Raw genomic sequence first — 20249 nt, forward strand, 5'->3', positions numbered from 1 at the left:
CTGGGAGTAAATTGACTCCTCTGTCCATTTACACCCAACTGCCCTCCAATCCGATCTGCCTTGTCAGAGGGGGACCAACCCCCTTTAGCCCTGGTTCACACCAGTGTGGCTTTAAAGTCGCTCTGCTCAGCGTGACTTCAAAGCCGACTATTCAGTGAGATTTCATTGAGGCTTGCTGACATTCTGTGTGATTTCATTTAACCGATGTCAGTACAAGTCACACAAAAATAGTGCAGGAACCTTTTTCAGAGTCACACCAATTTTCACCGTTCCATTGCCACAAATGAGATGTGACTTTGACCTGTCAAGTCGCATGACAAGTCACACTGGTGGGAATCAGGGCTTAGATTTTTTATGTTTAATAAAAAATAAAGTAGGTGTTGTTCTCACAAATGACAATATAGTCAAGGCACATCATAAAGAACAGCTGGGTCAACACCGCGCTGAGTAACAGTCCGCAATAGGGAGTGTAGACATCCAATAGGCTGACGCGTTTCGAGGACTTGCCTCTTCCTCAGAGCCCCAGAGCTACAATTAAACATTTCTTCTCCCTGGCTCTCAAGTTTTTAAAAACTTTTTTATGCCAGACATACAAATTTTTTTTCTTTTTTATGTTTTTTGCTTTAGCACTATGCCTTAATTGTTTTTGTAAATACATTCACCACTCTTTCTACCAGACACACGTTTATTATCATTAAAAGGGTCAAAAAGTAGCAGCTGTTAACTCAATAGCAGGCTCGACACAAATACGTACAATGAAAACAATTGCATAGCACATATTTCCATGAACATCAAAGTGAGAGATATAATTCTAGAATGATTATGGATGGCTAATGCTAAACTAATGAGCTGTAAACATTTTTAAAGCGTCTCTTATGGATAATATTTGGTATAGTATTTTGCAGTCGTTTGGGGGATGCAACCAATTTATAGGCTTGACATATTTGGCATCTCTTTACTCGACATAATGTCATAATTTATATTTTATTTTGAAACAGTTGCTCAAATATATATGACTATAGTGTATATATATATATATATATATATATATATATATACACTATATTGACAAAGATATTGTATATATACACACACACACACACACACACAGTATCTCACAAAAGTGAGTACACCCCTCACATTTTTGTAAATATTTTATTCTATCCTATTTTATTCTAACCCTATTGAGCATCTGTGGGGCATCCTCAAATGGAAGGTGGAGGAGCGCAAGGTCTCTAACATTCACCAGCTCCGTGATGTCGTCATGGAGGAGTGGAAGAGGACTCCAGTGGCAATCTGTGAAGCTCTGGTGAACTCTATGCCCAAGAGGGTTAAGGCAGTGCTATAAAATAATGGCGGCCACACAAAATATTGACACTTTGGGCCCAATTTGGACATTTTCAGTTAGGGGTGTACTCACTTTTGTTGTCAGCGATTTAGACATTAATAGCTGTGTGTTGAGTTATTTTGAGGGGACAGCAAATTTACACTGTTATACAAGCTGTACACTCACTACTTTACATTGCAGCAAAGTGTCATTTCTTCAGTGTTGTCACATGAAAAGATAGAATGAAATATTTACAAAAATGTGAGGGGTGTACTGACTTCTGTGAGATACTGTATATCTCACAGAAGTGAGATATACACAGTATCTTGCATATACACAGTATCTTGCAAAATTATTTTATATATTTATATAAAATATATTATTAGTATAATTAATAATGATATTATATTTTAGTTATATGCATAATTCTGTATATGCATATAATATGAATTAGTTGCTAAAATATCATGTGAAAAATGAAAAAAAAAAAATGCTTGGGCAGGAAAAAGGATTAAAATATTTAGAAACTTTAATACTAAGAAGTCATTGTGACTTCTATTCTGTAAGTAATGACAAACATTTGTTATATCTGAAGCCCCACAGTTAATATGTGAAATGTATCTGAAGAGATCAGCTGTTAAAAACCTCATTAGAAAATATTTGTGCTTCATTTATTTATGTATTTATTTATTTTTAGGTGTTGGGGAAAATTTGACAGACCCATCAGTTATTAAAGCTGGAGAACGCAGGTGAGTTGTACATACAGAAATATTTGCTAACTTAGCTAAAAGACACAATGTACTGACAGGATAAAGTATTTTGAAATGAAAAACAAAATCCTGCGTGAGACTGGATATTCCTGTCTGACTACATCACAGAGATGACTTTAGTGGAGTTAATTACATAGACCTAAAAAATGTAATTTTTCTAACTGCGCATTTCAGTGTATTGAAGTTTTAAAGTATATTGTAAAAAAACACATATGACACTACTGATGTCTTATTACAAACATATTGACATACATTTAAATTATATCTAAACCCAAGAACAAAATTGTAATTTATTGCGGTTTACAAGACCATAGATGTGGTGGCTACATTTGTTTTTTCTAGGCTACAATCTACAATCTTTCATCTACAAGATTGAACATATATTTGTTTGAAATAACGTTTCAAACAAATATATGTTCACTCTTGTAGATGATGTCACCCCTATGCAGAGTTATCTTCTTTCCCTGAAGAAGGAGTGAAATCACTCTGAAACGCGTTGAGTTTATAGAATTTGACTCTGTAACAATATGTGCTGATGGTGATGTCGCAATATGTTTTTTAAAAATGGTTAACTATGTATGACCATATAAAATATTTGTATTTCTAAACAAATATTTTTGATGGTCATGTTATACTATGATCTTGAATGGTTTGTTATGTATTTTCAATTTACATATTTATGCCTTTAAAGTCTCAATTCACTTAGGGGGTTCCTCTCATATGTTTAATGTTAAAAGCAAAAGACAAATTTAAAACGACATTCGTCCATTCATAGAATGTTCATAGAATTTTTGTACGACTTTTCTTACAAATATTCTCATCCGAAAATGTACACGTGTATGGCCAGCTTAAGACAGGAGATCTGTAAGGAGGTGGTAGGTGGGCTTCCTGTGTTCTGACACTAGGTGGCATCCTTCCCTGGCATATAAATGGATGTGTTTTAGAAAGAGGGAGTTCAGGCTGACAGTCAGTCAGAACAGTAGAGGAACATGGAGTCTGTAGGTCTTGCCCCTATGGGACATTGTGGAGGCTGGACTGCAGCTATGTAGCCTACCATGAACACTGCATTCACTGGCTGAGGAATTCCTTGGAGTCTTGTTTCTCCCAGTTGGGCTTAGGGATAGGAACAGGACGAAAGACTGTCCACTATGGGAAGTGCTGACACTCACCTCTGGAATTAGGTGTATTGTAGTTGCAGAAAGTAAAGAATTGGAAAGCAAGCTGGACTTGTCTCTTACTTTCACTGGTGGCCTATTCTAAGACTGGTTACGCCCATGGGAATGGGAATATGCGCTGTGCTAATTGTTTGTGTATGCTAAGGTGGAACTGATCTTCAATCACTACCTCAGGGAGCGGGGCTCACACCAGCTAGAATGTAGGCTGAAAGCCTGCTGATGGTACCCAAGGATGCAACTAATGTCCTGTGTTCTCTTGGCCCCACCTACAATTGTTTTACTTGCAAAATCACCAGGTGAAAATATAGGAAAAAATCCTTATAAAAGGAAAACTAATGCAACCACCATATCTAAGGACTAGTAGCATTTAAGGGTTCAAATATGGTCTGAGTGTTACTGGAGGAAAAAAAATATTCTGTCCTGGAAATTCATATATTGTAAATTGGAAGGATTTTAGACAACTTTAGAGACTTACCTACTGCGGTTTGTATTGAAAATAAACATCCCACTCAAGACTGGTAACCTTCTTATATCTAATATACACATAAGGGGAGACTTTGGGGTTGATTTACTAAAGGCAAATAGGCTGTGCACTGCAAGTGAAGTTGCTCTAGATCTGAGGGGAACATGCAAGGAAAATAAAAAAATAAAAAAAAAACAGCATTTTTGCATGATTGGATGAAAGAAATCAGCAGAGCTTTGCCTGACTTCAGAGCTTCCCCTCGGATCTAAAGCAACTGCACTTGCAGTGCACAACCTATTTACTTTTAGTAAATCAACCCCTATCTGTTACATTGTTTAAACTGGCATTGACTTTCCCTTGACGCTTGATTCTAATCTAACAACAGAGACACACACAAACACACAAACACATTATTATAAAAAAAATATTGCTGGATACATGTTGCAAGAATTCTCCCAGGTGTAACAAATTTTCCTCATATTTTCTAATATGATTATCTCACATGATCCATTTAATGGCCATAATGTGGTATTTAAAAAAACAACAAAAAACATCAGTTAGGAAAATACCACATTGTAGCCACTGGATGGAGCTGACTTCCAAAAAAAGGGCAAAATGTGTTATGGATTGTAGAATGCATGTGATATTTGTCCAGAAAGTTACTTATAGATAGTCCCCATAGTGTGCTGAAATGGAAATGATCTTAAAGGCTAAGTTCACCTTTAGGAGCATGTGACTTGTTACATGGCCAGTGTTCCCCTCTTTGTGACAGGGGATCTTCTCCCCGCACTTGCTGTCATAATTTGATAACAGTGCAATTGTGCGGGGCACAGTCAGCCATTGCGGCCAACAGCTTGTAGTTCTCAATGAACTGTGAGGGTGCTGGTGAGCGCTCTCGTACTTTATTGTAACTGCCTGCCCATACGGAAGGTATGGGCAGATGGTATACTGCGAATCTGCAGGAGCCTGGCATTGCACCTGCGGTCTGCTGATTGTGGGTGCAATGCTTTAAAGGTGGTAATGTAAAAAATATTAAATGCACATTTTTTTACCTGCATTTATTATATTTTTTTTTTTACAAAAGGTGAACATATCCTTTAAGCCAGTTTCTGACTGATCGGGTAATTCCTTACCTCAGCTATAGTCTTTATGGCTTGTCTTTCTTACTCTTATCCAGATCGAATGACATGGTATTTGGACCAGCCAATCTCGGGGATGATGCCATTAAAAACTTCTGTGCCAACCACCAGTGTAACAGATGCTGCAAGCATTTAAAACTTCCAGGTAAGTTGTGGCCAGGGGCGGACTGACCATTTGGAAACTCGGGCACTGCCCGAGGGCCGGGGTCAGTAAGGGGCCCCATGAGATGCCCCTGGTACCTTTCATAGGCTTTTTTGGGTGTGGTTTGAGTGTGGGCGAGCACACAGGGGCCCCATGATCCCCTATTGCCCGGGGGCCCCATGAGTTGTCAGTCCGCCCCTGGTTGTGGCACACTATACCTAATGAAGGACCTATGAGTGAACTATTGCTTTGTCAGTCAATTGCCGGTGAAAGATTCAACTAATCATGTCTTCACTGAAGTAATTTATTGTCATTTAATGTACATGATGAAAACGTAAGGTCCTTGTCTTCAGCCAACCTGCAGAATACAACTCACCCACAGCAATGAATGGGGCACAGTGAGCCGGCTTGCTTAGAAGAGGGACCGGCTCTGACACGTTCTCTAAAAAGGCTGAGCAGTGCTGAGCAGAGCCATATAGTGAAGATCCCTGGAATGGGAAGGAGTATTAAACGTGGCATTCTGCATTCATGGGGTAGAGGGGATTTGTTAAAGGGTGAGTTCTTCATAAGTGGTTCCTATGGGTCCTATTTTATTTCACAATACTTGTCCCCTGTACAATGTACAACATAAATATTCTTCAGATGTGTTTTATTCTGTATTCTCATGCACTTCAGAGAGAGAAAAATCAACATGCACAAATGTCCTTGTTTACATCTTGCCTATTTGCATTGCATCCCTCAATGCTTTGAAATGGACTAGCACTACATTTCATAGGAGTGCATGCTAACAATGGTCACAAGCTGGCAGCAAAATTACCATCTAGATCAGTTGTCCCATGTTTGCCCCCTCACATCAACAGAGGGACACACATAATATTCAGTAAATGTAATGCTACACAAAGCTGTCAGAGATTGTACACATGTAATAATATTTTTTCTTGACTGGCCTGAATAGGCACCAAAAACACAGACCTTCCTGATGGCTGCATAATAAATGCTCGAGGGCCCCGGGATGGGCACAGAGGATCTAGATCAAGCTTAGATAAAACACGCTAAGACTTACCATAACTCAAAAAATATTTCCCCGCATTCAAGAACAAAATCTTCTCATTCAGTAACACCATTGAAACATAATCATGAATGAAGATCTATCTCTTCGGGATCTGCATGGTACAAATAAATACTCCTGTAAGAAGGCCGTAGATGGGTAGTATTCTTTTTTTCATTCATGCCAGTAGGCTGAATGAAAAAAACCCTGGAGATTTCTCCATCTACACAAATGAGGTGGATGAAGGAATCCCTCTCACTGAGACATTAGGGAAGATTTACTAAAACCGGTGCACTCAGAATCTGGTGCAGCTGTACATAGTAGCCAATCAGCTTCTAACTTCAGCTTGTTCAATTAAGCTTTGACAATAAAACCTGGAAGCTGATTGGTTCCATGCACACCTGCAGATTTCGCACTCTCCAATTTTAGTAAATAACCCCCATTAAATTCTGACAGTGAGACCCGCTGCTATCAGCATACACTGATCTGTGGCAACACCTGATTGGCTGTAGCTGCTGATCGACCAAAGCTTTCTAGCATGTCCCTTTAACAGACATCAATCGACTTCTGTTGAAAAGGGTCAGCCACACACTGATCATAATTCATATGGTTCAATTTTGATCTGTCTATGGCCAACTTTAGATTGCAAGGTACAGGGCAGGGTGGGTATTGGAGAATGGCAGCTTCCACTTGTAGATTTTTACACAGGCATCATGGCTTTGTGATTTTTTGATTTATGGTAAAAGTCATGGCATCTTGTACCTAGGCTTGATCTAGATCCTCTGTGCCCATCCTGGGGCCAACAGGAAGGTCTTGAGTAGTTTAAAGGCTAAGCTCACCTTTGTAACCCCTTCCCACCACTTGGTCCCGGCCCTTTAAGAGGTTCTAAATGCTAGGAGGCATAGGCAGAGGTGGCCATTCCGAACATGTGACTGCTGTGATTGGCAGTCACAATTGTCACATGATCTGAAAGCTCCCGATCGCAATTATGCATTGGGAGCTTTCCAGTACCTGAATGTGAGCAAACATTTTTTGATTAATGGTAAAAGTCATAGCACGTTGTATCTCAGCTTGATCTAGATCCTCTGTGCCCATCCTGGGGTCCTCTGGCATTTATTATGAAGCCAACAGGAAGGTCTGTGTTTATGGTGCCTATTTAGGCCAATCAAGAAAAAATATACCACGTTGGGGGCCTTTAAGAGGTTCTAAATGTTAGGAAGCAAAGGCAGAGGTGGCCATTCCGAACATGTGACTGCTGTGATTAGCAGCATGATTGGAAAGCTCCCAATCACAATTATACATCAGGAGCTTTCCGTTATTATTACCAGGGGCGGACTGACCATTTGGAAACTCGGGCACTGCTCGAGGGCCCGGGGTCAGTAGGGGGCCCCATGAGATGCCCCTGGTACCTTTTACATAGGCTTTTTTGAGTTTGGGCAAGGACACAGGCCCCATGATCCCCTATTGCCCAGGGGCCCCATGAGTTGTCAGTCTGCCCCTGATTATTACTATGCTGGGAGCGCACAGGGCATGCACTCTCAGTACAGAAAGATTTTTATATAGGGCCGCCCAGCATTATATTCGGCCCCTCAGCATTAAAGTCCACCCACTGAGAGGCTGTATATATGCGTACAGCCGGCAGGATGAGGTTAATAAATAAAAAATGCACAATGTACATTTATAATTTTTTTTCCAGGAGCCTGAAGATCATTGCACCCTCAATCAGCAGATCATGGATGCAATTTCAGGCTCCTGCATAGTCTTCCTCCAGCTTTGTGCCTGAGCCTCTTCATGGGCTTTCTGTCAAAAGCTACAGGACATAATGAATGAACTACTATCAGAACCCCGTATAGCCACACCATCTATAAAATATGACAGTGGCTGCGGGGAGAAGATGCCCCACCTGCTGTCAAAGTGGGGGGGGGGGGGGGGTGTAACATGTTCAAAAGGTGAAATTATCCTTTAGATGATGTACCACCCTATACCTCTCAACACCCTAATCATAAAATAGAACACTGCAGCATATTTGCTCAAACCTAGCTCCGATTTGGTCAAAATCTTAATGACTGTCCTCTTCACTGTCCATAATTTAGGCCGTCCTTCCATATTATGGATAGTTGGATGGCACTCTTAATTTGTAACAGTACTGTATGTGTGAATATAGTTGTATGCGTTTTTGTTTGACTTTTTTGCTACGTTTGTACATCTGCTAAACAAGATCATATATATCTTCTTAGAGATAAAGAAGAACGACTATGTGGTAGATGAAGCTTTGCTCCGAGGAAGCACTCTACTCATTACTGAGAGTCATGGGACAGAAAGGCCAATCCAGCAACCTCTAAGGGAAGATCAACAATATTAACCTGAAAAGACTGTTTCCTAAGCACTCCACTGCCTAGAATAATGGTCATTTGCCATGATGTCTGGGTATCTGATGAACGTGCCATTTGTAGGTCTTTTTCATGGTTTATGTTAATCTTGCAAAGAAATACGCATAACGAGTGTTCCCAAATTTTTAATTGTTATTTTTAAAGTGTGTATTGCGCATAGGGCAGCCTATTCACTTCAATGGGCTGCCCTATGCACGTCTGTCACCCCAAAGAAGCTCCTGCTTTTTTTTGGGCAACAAGCTTAGCACAATATTTAACCGTGCGTTTTGCCGTGATTGCTGCTTGATTCTGTCACATGACAATCATGGTTAAATCACAGCACTTTTAGAATCACCTTACATAAACAAGGTCTGAAGCAGTAAAACAAACCTCAACTAAAGCATGTTAAAGTATAAAAACAAAATGTTTTTTGTTTTTTTTAATGTTGTAAATATTTGTCTATAGATTATTACCATATACTATGTAATATTGTAATATGATGTACATTTTTTTGTCAAATAAAAGGTCTACTTTTTGTAAAAGTTTGCCAATATAATTTCCATACTAAAAAAGATTGTATGCCTATATAAGTACTCATCATGACATCCTAGCGAATTTATTTTTTTACATCTGGCCACCCACTTAGTAGAATTTTGTTCAACAATTTTTGTTTTTTTGAAATATTCATTATTTTTTATTATCATTTAAAAAAAAAATCTACATTTTTTTTTTTTCCCTAATGGCGAGATTTGAGGAAGTAGGATTGAAAATTTTACCCAAATGAACAGCTTTCTAACAGTGGATTTCTTTTTTGTTCTGGAAATTCCATTCCTATCAAAATTGAATGTTAATGCACATGAAATGTTGTACTTTCAAACGACATTCATGAAGTGTCTGATAACACTGGAATTAGAATGTACTGATGAGATTTTTTGTATTTATGAAAATTTACCAGTGTATGGCCAGAGTAACCCCTTCCAGCGACTGCCTCCCAGCCCTTTAAGGCTACGTTCACACTAGCGTTGTGTGCAGGCGGCAAAGAGGTGTTTGGGAAGCGTTTTTACCGCTTCTCAAACGCCTCGGACAATTCTGCACATTGCAGCACATGGTGCTGTTCTAATGGGAGCGTTAGCGCCGCGGCAAAACGGACGCCTCTGGTCGAGTCAGGAGGCGTTGAAGCCTCCTATTCTAGTCTATAGTACCACTCTGCAAATGCCCGGCCAGCATTTGCGGTGCGGTTGCAATGCGTTTGCGGGGCGTTTGCGGAGCGGTAACACCATTTAAACTTCATTATAGGTGTTTGTGGGGCATTTTTACCGCTCTGCAAATGCCTAGCAACCGCCGCTAAACTTCGCATGCAGCGTTTGCAGAGCGTTAAAAAACGTCAACTTCCGGTTCCGGTAAAGAAGTATAGAAGTAGATACCGTATTATAGGCATATATCGGACATTGCTGGCATTGTTCCCTTTTCCAATATGGCGGCGAGTGTTTTGATGCCGTGAGGAGGAGGGGTACAAATAGAACTTGCTTGCTTGATGGTCACACCCCTTATGATTAAGTCGATGACGAAACGCGTCAAGGGATAGTGACGTCAAGACGTTTTACCGGAACCGGAAGTTGCCTGGTGGCCATTTTGGAGAAGGGAAAAGATCGTGGAAGCACACCTGGACGTTTCCCTGGATGGCTGTGAGACTCATTTCATTCCCTAAACATGCGATTTTAAAGCTTTATAATGTGAGCAGCTGAAATAAAAGTACACTTTGTTTATCTGTTTGGCGGTATCACACTATGTTTTATATGTTCTCTTGGAGACACTGGATACAGAGTATCTGAGGAGTTCAGAGAGTGTCGTGATAACAGGAAAGATCTGAGAAAGACCCATGGGAGTTCCTTGAGTGTTTGAAGCATACTTTTTTGGGATGGTTGGTAAGGGTACCCTTACTACAAATAGAAGTGTGCACTAAATCTTTGCTTTGGTTTTGATGTGACACTGATGAGTGTGGTATACACTTGTTTTTCACTGATTCACGTTTTTTCACTTTTTTCACCATTTTTTCACGAATATTCACTATATTAATTATGTGATGGTTTTTAAAATAGCTTTGATTTATTTATAAATGGTAATGCAAAACTATATGAATTTTCTTTTTTTGAGGTGGATACAATTTTTTGGACACCATTGGAAGAATTGTTTGGATTTTTTTTGGAAATTTCAGTGGACTTTATTTTGTGGTTGACTTTATAAATATATTTTTATTTATTTTATTTTTTTGTTTAAAATGAATAGTAGATGGAGGGTGTAGAGATTATGTTACATAATTATTAGTCTATAGGATGATGTTGTAAAAACACTTTCACTTGTATGACTTTATATAGTTTGTTTGGGCCAAGTTGGACCAAACGAACTATGTCCCTCACTAACATGTGAGGCCACTGGATGTGCTGCATAAACTGTATGTAGCGTAGGCTGTATACAGTATCCAGCTCGGTGTTCCGGTCTGAGCCAAGACCTTCCTGTCTTAGACCTAGAACACAATAGAGTCTGTCTGAGTGGCGCTCAGCCACTCATGTAATCAATTGACAGAATACATCACTTTCTATGAATGGCCGAGCTCTGCTCAGACAGACTCTATTGTGTTCCGGGTCTGAGACGGGAAGGTCTTGGATCGCACCCAGAATACGGTATACAGTTTATACAGCATGCCCAGTGGCCTCACGCTCACAGCACGGTAGCTGTCAGGGATCAGTAAGCTCCCGGTGCATACTTGCAAGTATCAGAAGCTTTCCAATCGTGTGAGTGAGGGACATACAGTAGTTTGTGTGGGCCAGCTTGGCCCAAAAGTGTAACAAAAGCTGGAGATCAGCTTTAAGGAGTAATTCCAGCTATTCTACGCTACAAATGGCAACCTTATCATATGTTACAGCTAGCCTTATCTGAACTATGATACAGAGCTGAACAAAGGCTGTCAACATGAGCACAGCTTAGACTAAATAAATACTTCTAGCCTGCCTGAATAGCGTATCATCCAGTTTTGCACCCTGTTTGTTTACTGTGTTTGTTTGTAGTAGATACACTACCCTGCAACCACAGGAAGACCTGATAGGGCTGTTATCTGTCACAACAAAGGCTCACATGGAGGTTGCTATTTACTGATTCCTAGGAGTGGTTACAGTGATAGTCCTTGAGCATATTTCGGCACTACCCTATACACTGATCTAATTGCATCTGTCACCACTTCCAGTAGTTGGCCAATTCCCAGGTGTAGGATGGGAGCCTTGGCTGTGACAGGTAATAGATGTCACTACAGGTCCCATTGAATTCACTTTAGAGAACAATCATCTCATTCAACAAATAAAAAACAATATCTCATAAAGTTATGTGTTGTGCCACAGAGTGGTGAATTCTTTGCCTTTACCTCATAAAGGGCACACCAGATTGGATGAAGTTGTGATATTAGGCAAACAGGCAAGTGTAGGATAACTGTAGTTGTCGAAAATTGTGACGTTGCATATTTCAAGTGTATTTCCACTTTTGCATCCAAGTTGGGATAAACCTACTTTATATTTGTTACATGTCACATAGCATAACTTTGAAAAAATATATACAGTTGCAAGAAAAAGTATGTGAACCCCTTGGGATTAGGTGGAGTTTTGCATGAATTGGGCATAAAATGTGCTCTGAACGTCATCTAAGTCACAACAATAGAAGAACACAGTCTGCTGAACATAATACTACACAAACATTAGATGTTGCCATGGTTTAATTGCACATAACATGTAAACATTCACAGTGCAGGGAGGAAAATGTATGTGAGGCCCTAGCTTAATGACTTCTCCCAGAGATAATTGGAGCCAGGAGTGAGCCAACCTTGACTCCAATCAGTGTGATGATATTGGATATGTTGCTGACAGCTGTCCTGCCCTTAAAAAACACACACCTGTTTTCGGTTTACTGGTTTCAAGAAGCACTGTCTGATGTGAACCATGCCTCGCAGAAAAGAGCTCTTAGAAGACCTAAGATCAAGAATTGTTGACTTGCATGAAGCTGGAAAGGGTTACAAAAGTATCTCCAAAAGCCTTGATGTTCATGTGTCCACGGTAAGACAGACTGTCTACAAATGGAGAAAGTTTAGCACTGTTGCTACTCTCCCTAGGCATGGTCGTCCTGTAAAAATGACTGCAAGAGCACAGCGCAGAATGCTGCATGAGGTAAAGAAGAATCCCAGAGTGTCAGCTAAAGACCTACAGAAATCTCTGGCACATGCTAACATTTTTGTTGACACATCTACAATAAGGAAAACATTAAACAAGAATGGAGTACATGGGAGGACACCACGGAGGAAGCCATTGCTGTCCAAAAAGAATATTGCAGCACGTTTGAAGTTTGCAAAAGAGCACCTGGATGTTCCACAGCAGTACTGGCAAAATATACTGTGGACAGATGAAACCAAGATTGAGTTGTTTGGGAAGAACACACAACACTATGTGTGGAGAAAAAAAGGCACAATGGCTGCAACAGCACAGAATACTCCTTCTGGAGTGGCCCAGTCAGAGTCCTGACCTCAACCCGATTGAAATGCTGTGGCATGACCTTAAGAGAGCGATTCACACCAGACATCCCAAGAATATTGCTACACTGAAACAGTTTTGTGAAGAGGAGTGGTCCAAAATTACTCCAGATCGTTGTGCAGGTCTGATCTGCAACTACAGGAAATGTTTGGTTGAGGTTATTGCTGCCAAAGGAGGGTCAACCAGTTATTAAGTCCAAAGGTTCACATACTTTTTCCTCCCTGCACTGTGAATGTTTACATGTTATGTGCAATTAAACCATGGCAACATCTAATGTTTGTGTAGTATTATGTTCAGCAGACCGTGTTCTTCTATTGTTGTGACTTAGATGACGTTCAGAGCACATTTTATGCCCAATTCATGCAAAACTCCACGTAATCCCAAGGGGTTCACATACCTTTTCTTGCAACTGTATATTTAAAAATTGCTGCTTGAGATTTTTTACATGCCTCTTCGTTTTACTTGCTGTGCTGGCAGATCTCCTTATCAGCTATAAAACCAGATTTGAACACTGTCAGTCTTAACAAAGGGTTAAAATTTAGAAGCTGGCCTCCTACCCTGTGTGTTAATGAGGGTATGTGAGTATGTCACCGATGTGTGGGGACAGGGACGCTGTGAGATTGTGCAAAAATGTTTTCAATCTGCAGTGGCCTCCTCAGATAGATGGTAAGAAATCTTTTTTTTTAATTTTTAATATATATATAGTTAGTCTGGCTGAAAAAAGACAAAACTCCATCCAGTTCAAGCTTAGAAAAAAAAGTTATAATCCTATAGCCACAGTTGATCCAGAGGAAGGCAAAAAACCCAGCAAAGCATGATCCAATTTGCCTCTCAGGGTGATCAGGAAGGAATTTTTTCCCAGCAGGAGCAATCGAATATTCCCTGGATCAACTTTACCTATAAATGTTAGTATCCAGTTATATTCTGTTTATCTAAGAAACAATCCAGGCCTTTTTGAAGCAATCCACTGAGCTGGCCAGGACCAACTCTTGATATATATGCATGTTGTGTAAATGGGAACACGTTACAAACCAGACTTTAGTGGAAATTTCTCAAATTTGGAAATACACAAAGTACACAGAATTAAATAAATGAACACTGGAGTGAGCCCAATGGTTCAGTTATGTATTCATTACAAAAAATGAATAACAGGCTTGTTCCCACTATCCCCCTCTACACACCCAAATTCAGGTGAAGACATTCTCCTTAAAGAAGAACTAAAAGCAAAACTTTTTCAGGGTTATAACCCATCAGTTTTTATTTGCCAACTGTGTCCCATTGGAGAGAGTTCGCTTCACTTCCTGTCCCATAGCCAAAACAGGAAGTGAGAGGAAATCCTTCCAAATTATCACCAGAACTAGTGCCACCATTGGAAGGTTTCCCCTCTGTTCTTATTCTGGTGACAATCCAAACTTTGGGATTTTCTTTCACTCTCTGTAATAATGGTAAATAGGACAAATAGAGAGGGTGAATCTCCCTAACAGGAGCACAGACAGCAATGAAGATGTGAAAGGTGTTCTAATCCCTCTTTGCTCTACCCAAAACTAAACAAAAAAAAGTTCTGCCTTTAGTCCTACTTTAATTTTTTTCTGCTCTCTCGGCACTGCAATTCTCACTGGCTGCAATACCTATTTCGCTATGTTGCCAATTGGCTTGGACAAGGCCAGACTTCCACTAACTAGGCCTTTGACCAACGGTTGAATGGCTTATGTCCACATAAATTGAGATCACACATCATTCCATATCTAATGATGGATTGCTTACCATCAGAATAATGCTTTTATTCTGTGCATTGTTCACCTTTATGATTAATGTTTGCTGCTCTGTCACCACACCCTACTGCAGCTGTCTTCCAGCTGACTCTGTATTAGCTCACCTTACCTGAAAGCTAAACTATGGTTCTTTCACTATATTGGAAAACGTACAAATAAAACACATAACAAAAATGTTAAATGAATTGAATCTGTCACTGTGCTTGGTCTCCCCCACCACCATCACCTTCCTATGTTTCCCTTTGCCATGCTCCCCTGCCCATTTCTTTGTCTCTCAGTGCTATCACAAATACCTACTGATACATCACAAATACCTACTGATACCAGGTATGCAGAACATTTTCCTCCTCTCAGAATGCAGTTCCCGGGCCTTGGTGGCCAATAGCCAAAGCTAAGCACTGACATATGGGAAAGAGTAGCAGGTCATTAAAGCAAAACTAAAGGTTTTGGATAGAGTGGAGAGGTATTAGAATCCCTGTCATGTTTTTATTGCTGCCTGTGTCCCCATTAGGGAGAGTCACCTTTTTTATTTGTCCTGTTTAACATTATCACAGAGAGTGAAAGTGAAACCAAAGCTGGGTTGTCCCCAGAACAGGAATAGAGGGAAAATCTTCTAATGGGATTCTCCCATTTTGGAGGGATTTGTTCTCACTTCCTGTTTTGGCTATAGGACAGGAAGTGAAGGCGTCTGAGGTCAATATTACTCGGTAAGGGGAGGAGCAAAAGAATTTTATCCAAGGGAGCCAGGTACTACGATATTTCTATTTTTTGTTATAGAGGGTAGTTGTTAGCTCTTTCTTCTTGCAAATTTCATTGATTCTGAAGAACCACATATGAGTCATAGGGAGGGGTCATTGATTTCCAAAGTGCCAGAACACAGGCTCAGGCCACATTAAGAAGTGTGGCTGTAGGAGACATTTTGTAGTGTTTCAGTGGTACAGCATTTATGTGTAGAAGGTAGCTGGTAGGGTTCATCAGCAGATCCATCAAGGAAAGCTGGAGAGTTAGCCTATGCACCTCTGATCAGAATGGTCATAGTAAGCGGTAGTCCTAGAAGATGTGGTAACAGCAATCCCAGACCAGGATGGTATCACCAGCAGTTGCTAGGAACTTGGAGAATCTGCTTATGAAGAAAGGTAGGTAAATGGTACCATTGTATTTAACTATTATGTAATGCTATTCCTGGAATCTGTTAGATAGGGATGCATTATGGGACAAAGAAATAGCCCTTTTTTATCTGGGTTCTGAAGAGGGGTATTAGAAGTTTGACTTCCTATTTTCATATGTATTGAGGGACATCATCAGATGGCGCAATAGGCAGCTTATACAGCTACATGAGAGAGTACATGAGGGACATTTGTCATATCATGACATAAAGACTCAAAAGGGTTAAATGACCTGGCATATTGTTTTAGTAAGCATGGAGACCTAACGAAGTGCAAAGTGATCCAGGGGAGGGGGGCAGCAGAATTTCAGTTTCCTCATGATTGCTCCAGTTTTGATTCACTAAGAAATGCAAAGTTCTGATCTTACCAACATCCATAGAGCATCGTAGGTGTTTGCTGTCCAGGCCAGTAGAGAACTCAAGGTGACCCTGTTCTAGGAGTAGCGGGGGTGGCAAAGTTTGGAAAGGTCTGATTTGTGACCCTGAGGGTGGCTCCAATGGTCAGTGGCATTTGAGGATTCACCACATGCTGGGAGGGAGCCATGGGAGTAGAGAAAAGGATAAAGAAGGACTATCCTGTTCAACAGCTACCCAGTTATTGAGCACTGGGTATGCACAGCATGCAGCTACCCAGGCTGAGTGTAAGGCTTTGTAATATTTATCAATGTCTGGGAGGCTGATACCTCAATCCAGTTTGGGTAGGGACGAGAGGGAGAAACTTAATCGAGGACACTGTTTATCCCATATGTAAGACCACAACAAGGCATGGAAATGAATGAAGTAGACTCAAAGGATATACATGTACATCTGTATAAGATGAGGGAGCTGAGGAAGGATGAACACATTACACCTCCCAAACCAGGACAATGTGAGTCACTGCTAATTGCATGGATCAGATCTGATTTTCTTCAATAAAGTACTAGAGTTAGTGTCTTATAAATCGGAGGGTTCAGGTGTTATTTTGATTCCCACATATTTAAGGTATGAACAAGCTCACTGAAAGGGTTAATCTTTCTTCAACTTCTGAATCAGGGCTGTTGGGAGGGAAACATTAAGTACCTCAGATTTACTGTAGTTGACCTTAAAATTAGAGAGCTTCCCATACTGACGAAATAGGTGTTGGGAGGTTGGAGTCGGGATTATAGATTAAGAACAAGAGGTTGACAGCATAGGATGCTATTTTGTGTTTGGTGTGGAAAGCTTGGAGGCCTGAAATGGAGGGGTGTGATTTAACTGTGCATAGGAGGGGCTCCAAGGTAAGAATAAATATTAACAGGGAAAGGGGACACCCCTGCCGAATGCAATTGGTGGGGAAAAGTAGTCACAATGGCATTCATTTACTTTATCTGCTGTTTGGGATTTAGAATATAAAGCTGAAATTCAAGCTCACATGTGGTGTCCCAGACCTATGTGATGCAGAAACTGCCAGTCCACCCAGTTCAAAGCTTTCTTCGCATCAGTCGAATGCAACATCAGAGAGGTCGAGATAAGGTGGATGTAGTCTACTTGCCAGAATTTCAGTAAAAACTTTATGGTCAACATTAAGTAAAGCTGTAGGCCGATAAATGCTACAATGTCCTGGATCTTTGTCCACTTTGGGTATTGGAGTGAGGTCTTACCTGATTTGGAGGAAGAGAAAGCTGAGTGTGGTTCCTCCTCCGAGAGGAGGGCCTCAAGTGCATTTATGATTGAGGGAGCACTGGAAGATTAGAAGCTTGAATATAAGATTGAATGTGTTCAGAGTGGGTAGGTGAGGAGGTCCCACTTGAATCAAGTAAGCTATAAAGTTGATGGTAGTAGGTGCAGAATACTTGAGAGATTCCTCAAGAGGTAATGACTTTCCCACTGTCTGGGGATGAGATGTGGGTGAGAAAGGTCTTGTTCTGAGAACCTCTCAGGACATTGGCAATGAAAGGACCTGGTTTGTTACTATTTTGTAAATACAGTGTTTGCATCTCAGGAGTTTACATTTAGGCTCTGTTCCTACTAGTGCAACTCGAAAGTCATGTAATTTCAAGTGCAACTTTGGTGTCTGACTTTGTTGCAACTTTGCGCTTACGTATCAAGAAAGTTGCTTCAGAGTAGTGCAGTAAACTTTTCAAAGTCACTGCAACTTTAAGATGGATAGGTCTGAACGGGTGCCATTGAAATATATGAGTTGTGATGTTATGTGACTTTATGTATCCAACGTCCCATGAAAAGTCGCACTATTTGGAAGAGATCCTTTGTGTTATGATAGAGGAACACATTCCATCACTCTCTTTGTGCCTGCTTCTCTATAGACAGGAATCCGAATATTTTTTACGTGCCTTCTAAAGTAGCTGAATCTGAGTGTAAAGCAAGGTGCTTTGCTACGTGCGTTCCTTTTTTAATTCTACTTCATTCTTTAAGGGAGATATCCGTCACTACATATTTGTGTGCCTCACAAAGTACAGTGGAACTTATCTCAGGCATGTCATTAGTGGAGAAGTATGCACAAAGTTCAGAAGATACTTCTTGCATTGTAATCATATCTTGTGTGATGGAGGGTAAGTGGGACAGAACACACAAGGCAGACGGCAAACAGACAACAGTCACTCAATAGGGAGTAGTGCAGGGAGAGAAAGTCCAAAATACTTGTAATCCAGCCCCGGTGGGCAAAGTTAAAGTCTCTACAGCAATTTGTAATCCAAGAGGCAGTTCATAAGCAGTCAGATAGCACAAGGGAAGCATACACTCACACAAAGCTGATGCGGTGGTCTCAGGCAGAGCTGATGTGGTAGTCTCAGACAAAGCTGATAGCGTTTCAGGCAGGGCGGATGTAGCTTCTGGGGTCCCCCTTCCTCCAATGGTGCTCAGGCAGAGTTGGGGGGCCACTAGAGTCCAGCTGGACCCCTCAGTGGTTGCCCAGCAGAATGGCTCTCAGGAGAGACCAGCCCTGACTTCTTAAACCCCCTGAGCAGGATGAGAGGTGGAGGGGGGTCATTAGCAGGAAGGCAATGGAAGGACTGGCTTAATTGGGTTTAGGGACATTTTGGATGACAATGGACAGGAATGGAACTACAGTAAGTTAATTTGCAGCTGTAAACAGTGTAACAGTGGGGAAAATACATTAATGCAAAAGTAAGGCACTAATTAGTGGGGAGGATATTATAATTGTAAACAACACAGGTCTCTCCCCTGTCAGCATGGACATGCTGTTTTGTGTCTCTGCACAGCATGCCTCTATAGTAAAACACACACACACGATACACATAGTAAAACACACACAGCACACAGTTAACCCTTTGATTGTCCAAAAGTTAACCCCTTCCTGCCCAGTGCCATTGGTATAGTGTTAGTGCTTTTTATTAGCACTGATCACTGTATTGGTGTCACTGGGGATGTCAGTGGCAGTTAGTCAGTTCCCACCAAGTGTCAGAATGCCCGCTGCAGTCCTGCAGTCCTGCTATAAGTCGCTGATTGCCGCTAATACTAGTATAAAAAAAGTTTTAAAAAATTCCAGTATATATACGGCCATTTGTAGACACTATAACTTTCACGTAAACCAATTAATTTATACAGTTGTGACCAAAATTATTCAACCCCCACTGAAATTGAGTGTTTTGGCCAGTTTGACATTGCTTTTGATCATTCAGTCATCTTGCTTACATTTACATTAAAGAGGCACTTGTAGGTCAGACAAATATAACATAACAGTTATAATGAAATAACCACAAATGTCTTTTCTGTGCTCACAGCATTATCAGTTTTATTCAACCCCCAAGTGACATTCAATCTTAGTACTTAGTACAGCATCCTTTTACAGTTATAACAGCTTTTAAACGTGAAGCATAGCTTGACACAAGTGTCTTGCAGCGATCTACGGGTATCTTCGCCCATTCTTCATGGGCAAAGGCCTCCAGTTCAGTCACATTCTTAGGCTTGCGCACTGCAACTGCTTTCTTTAAGTCCCACCAGAGGTTCTCAATCGGATTTAAGTCTGGTGACTGCGATGGCCACTCCAAAATGTTCCAGCCTTTCCTCTGCAACCATGCTCTAGTGGACTTGGAGGTATGCTTGGGATCATTGTCCTGTTGAAAGGTCCAACGTCTCCCAAGCCTCAGGTGTGTGACGGACTGCATCACGTTTCCATCCAATATCTCCTGGTACTGAAGAGAATTCATGGTACCTTGCACACGCTGAAGCTTCCCTGTACCTGCAGAAGCAAAACAGCCCCAAAGCATGATTGACCCTCCACCATGCTTCACAGTAGGCAAGGTGTTCTTTTCATCATAGGCCTTGTTCTTCCTCCTCCAAACATAGCGTTGATCCATGGGCCCAAACAGTTCT

At 40.8% G+C, this 20249-nt stretch overlaps 1 protein-coding gene across 1 annotated transcript in view; it reads left to right on the forward strand.

The window, feature by feature from the left end:
* LOC149455918 (transient receptor potential cation channel subfamily M member 7-like) overlaps positions 1–8975 on the forward strand; it is an 81568-nt gene extending 72593 nt beyond the window's left edge. The window contains exons 33-35 of the mRNA XM_089685692.1: positions 2025–2076; positions 4913–5019; positions 8302–8975. Coding sequence (XP_089541818.1) covers positions 2025–2076; positions 4913–5019; positions 8302–8426 — 284 coding nt within the window. The 3' untranslated portion in view covers positions 8427–8975. The remainder of the gene's footprint in view (positions 1–2024; positions 2077–4912; positions 5020–8301) is intronic.
* Positions 8976–20249: the final 11274 nt, after the last annotated feature.

The sequence above is a fragment of the Staurois parvus genome, unplaced genomic scaffold (genome assembly GCF_062004578.1).
Source record: "Staurois parvus isolate SC_StPar_1 unplaced genomic scaffold, SC_StPar_1.0 ptg000381l, whole genome shotgun sequence".
Lineage (NCBI taxonomy): Eukaryota > Metazoa > Chordata > Amphibia > Anura > Ranidae > Staurois > Staurois parvus.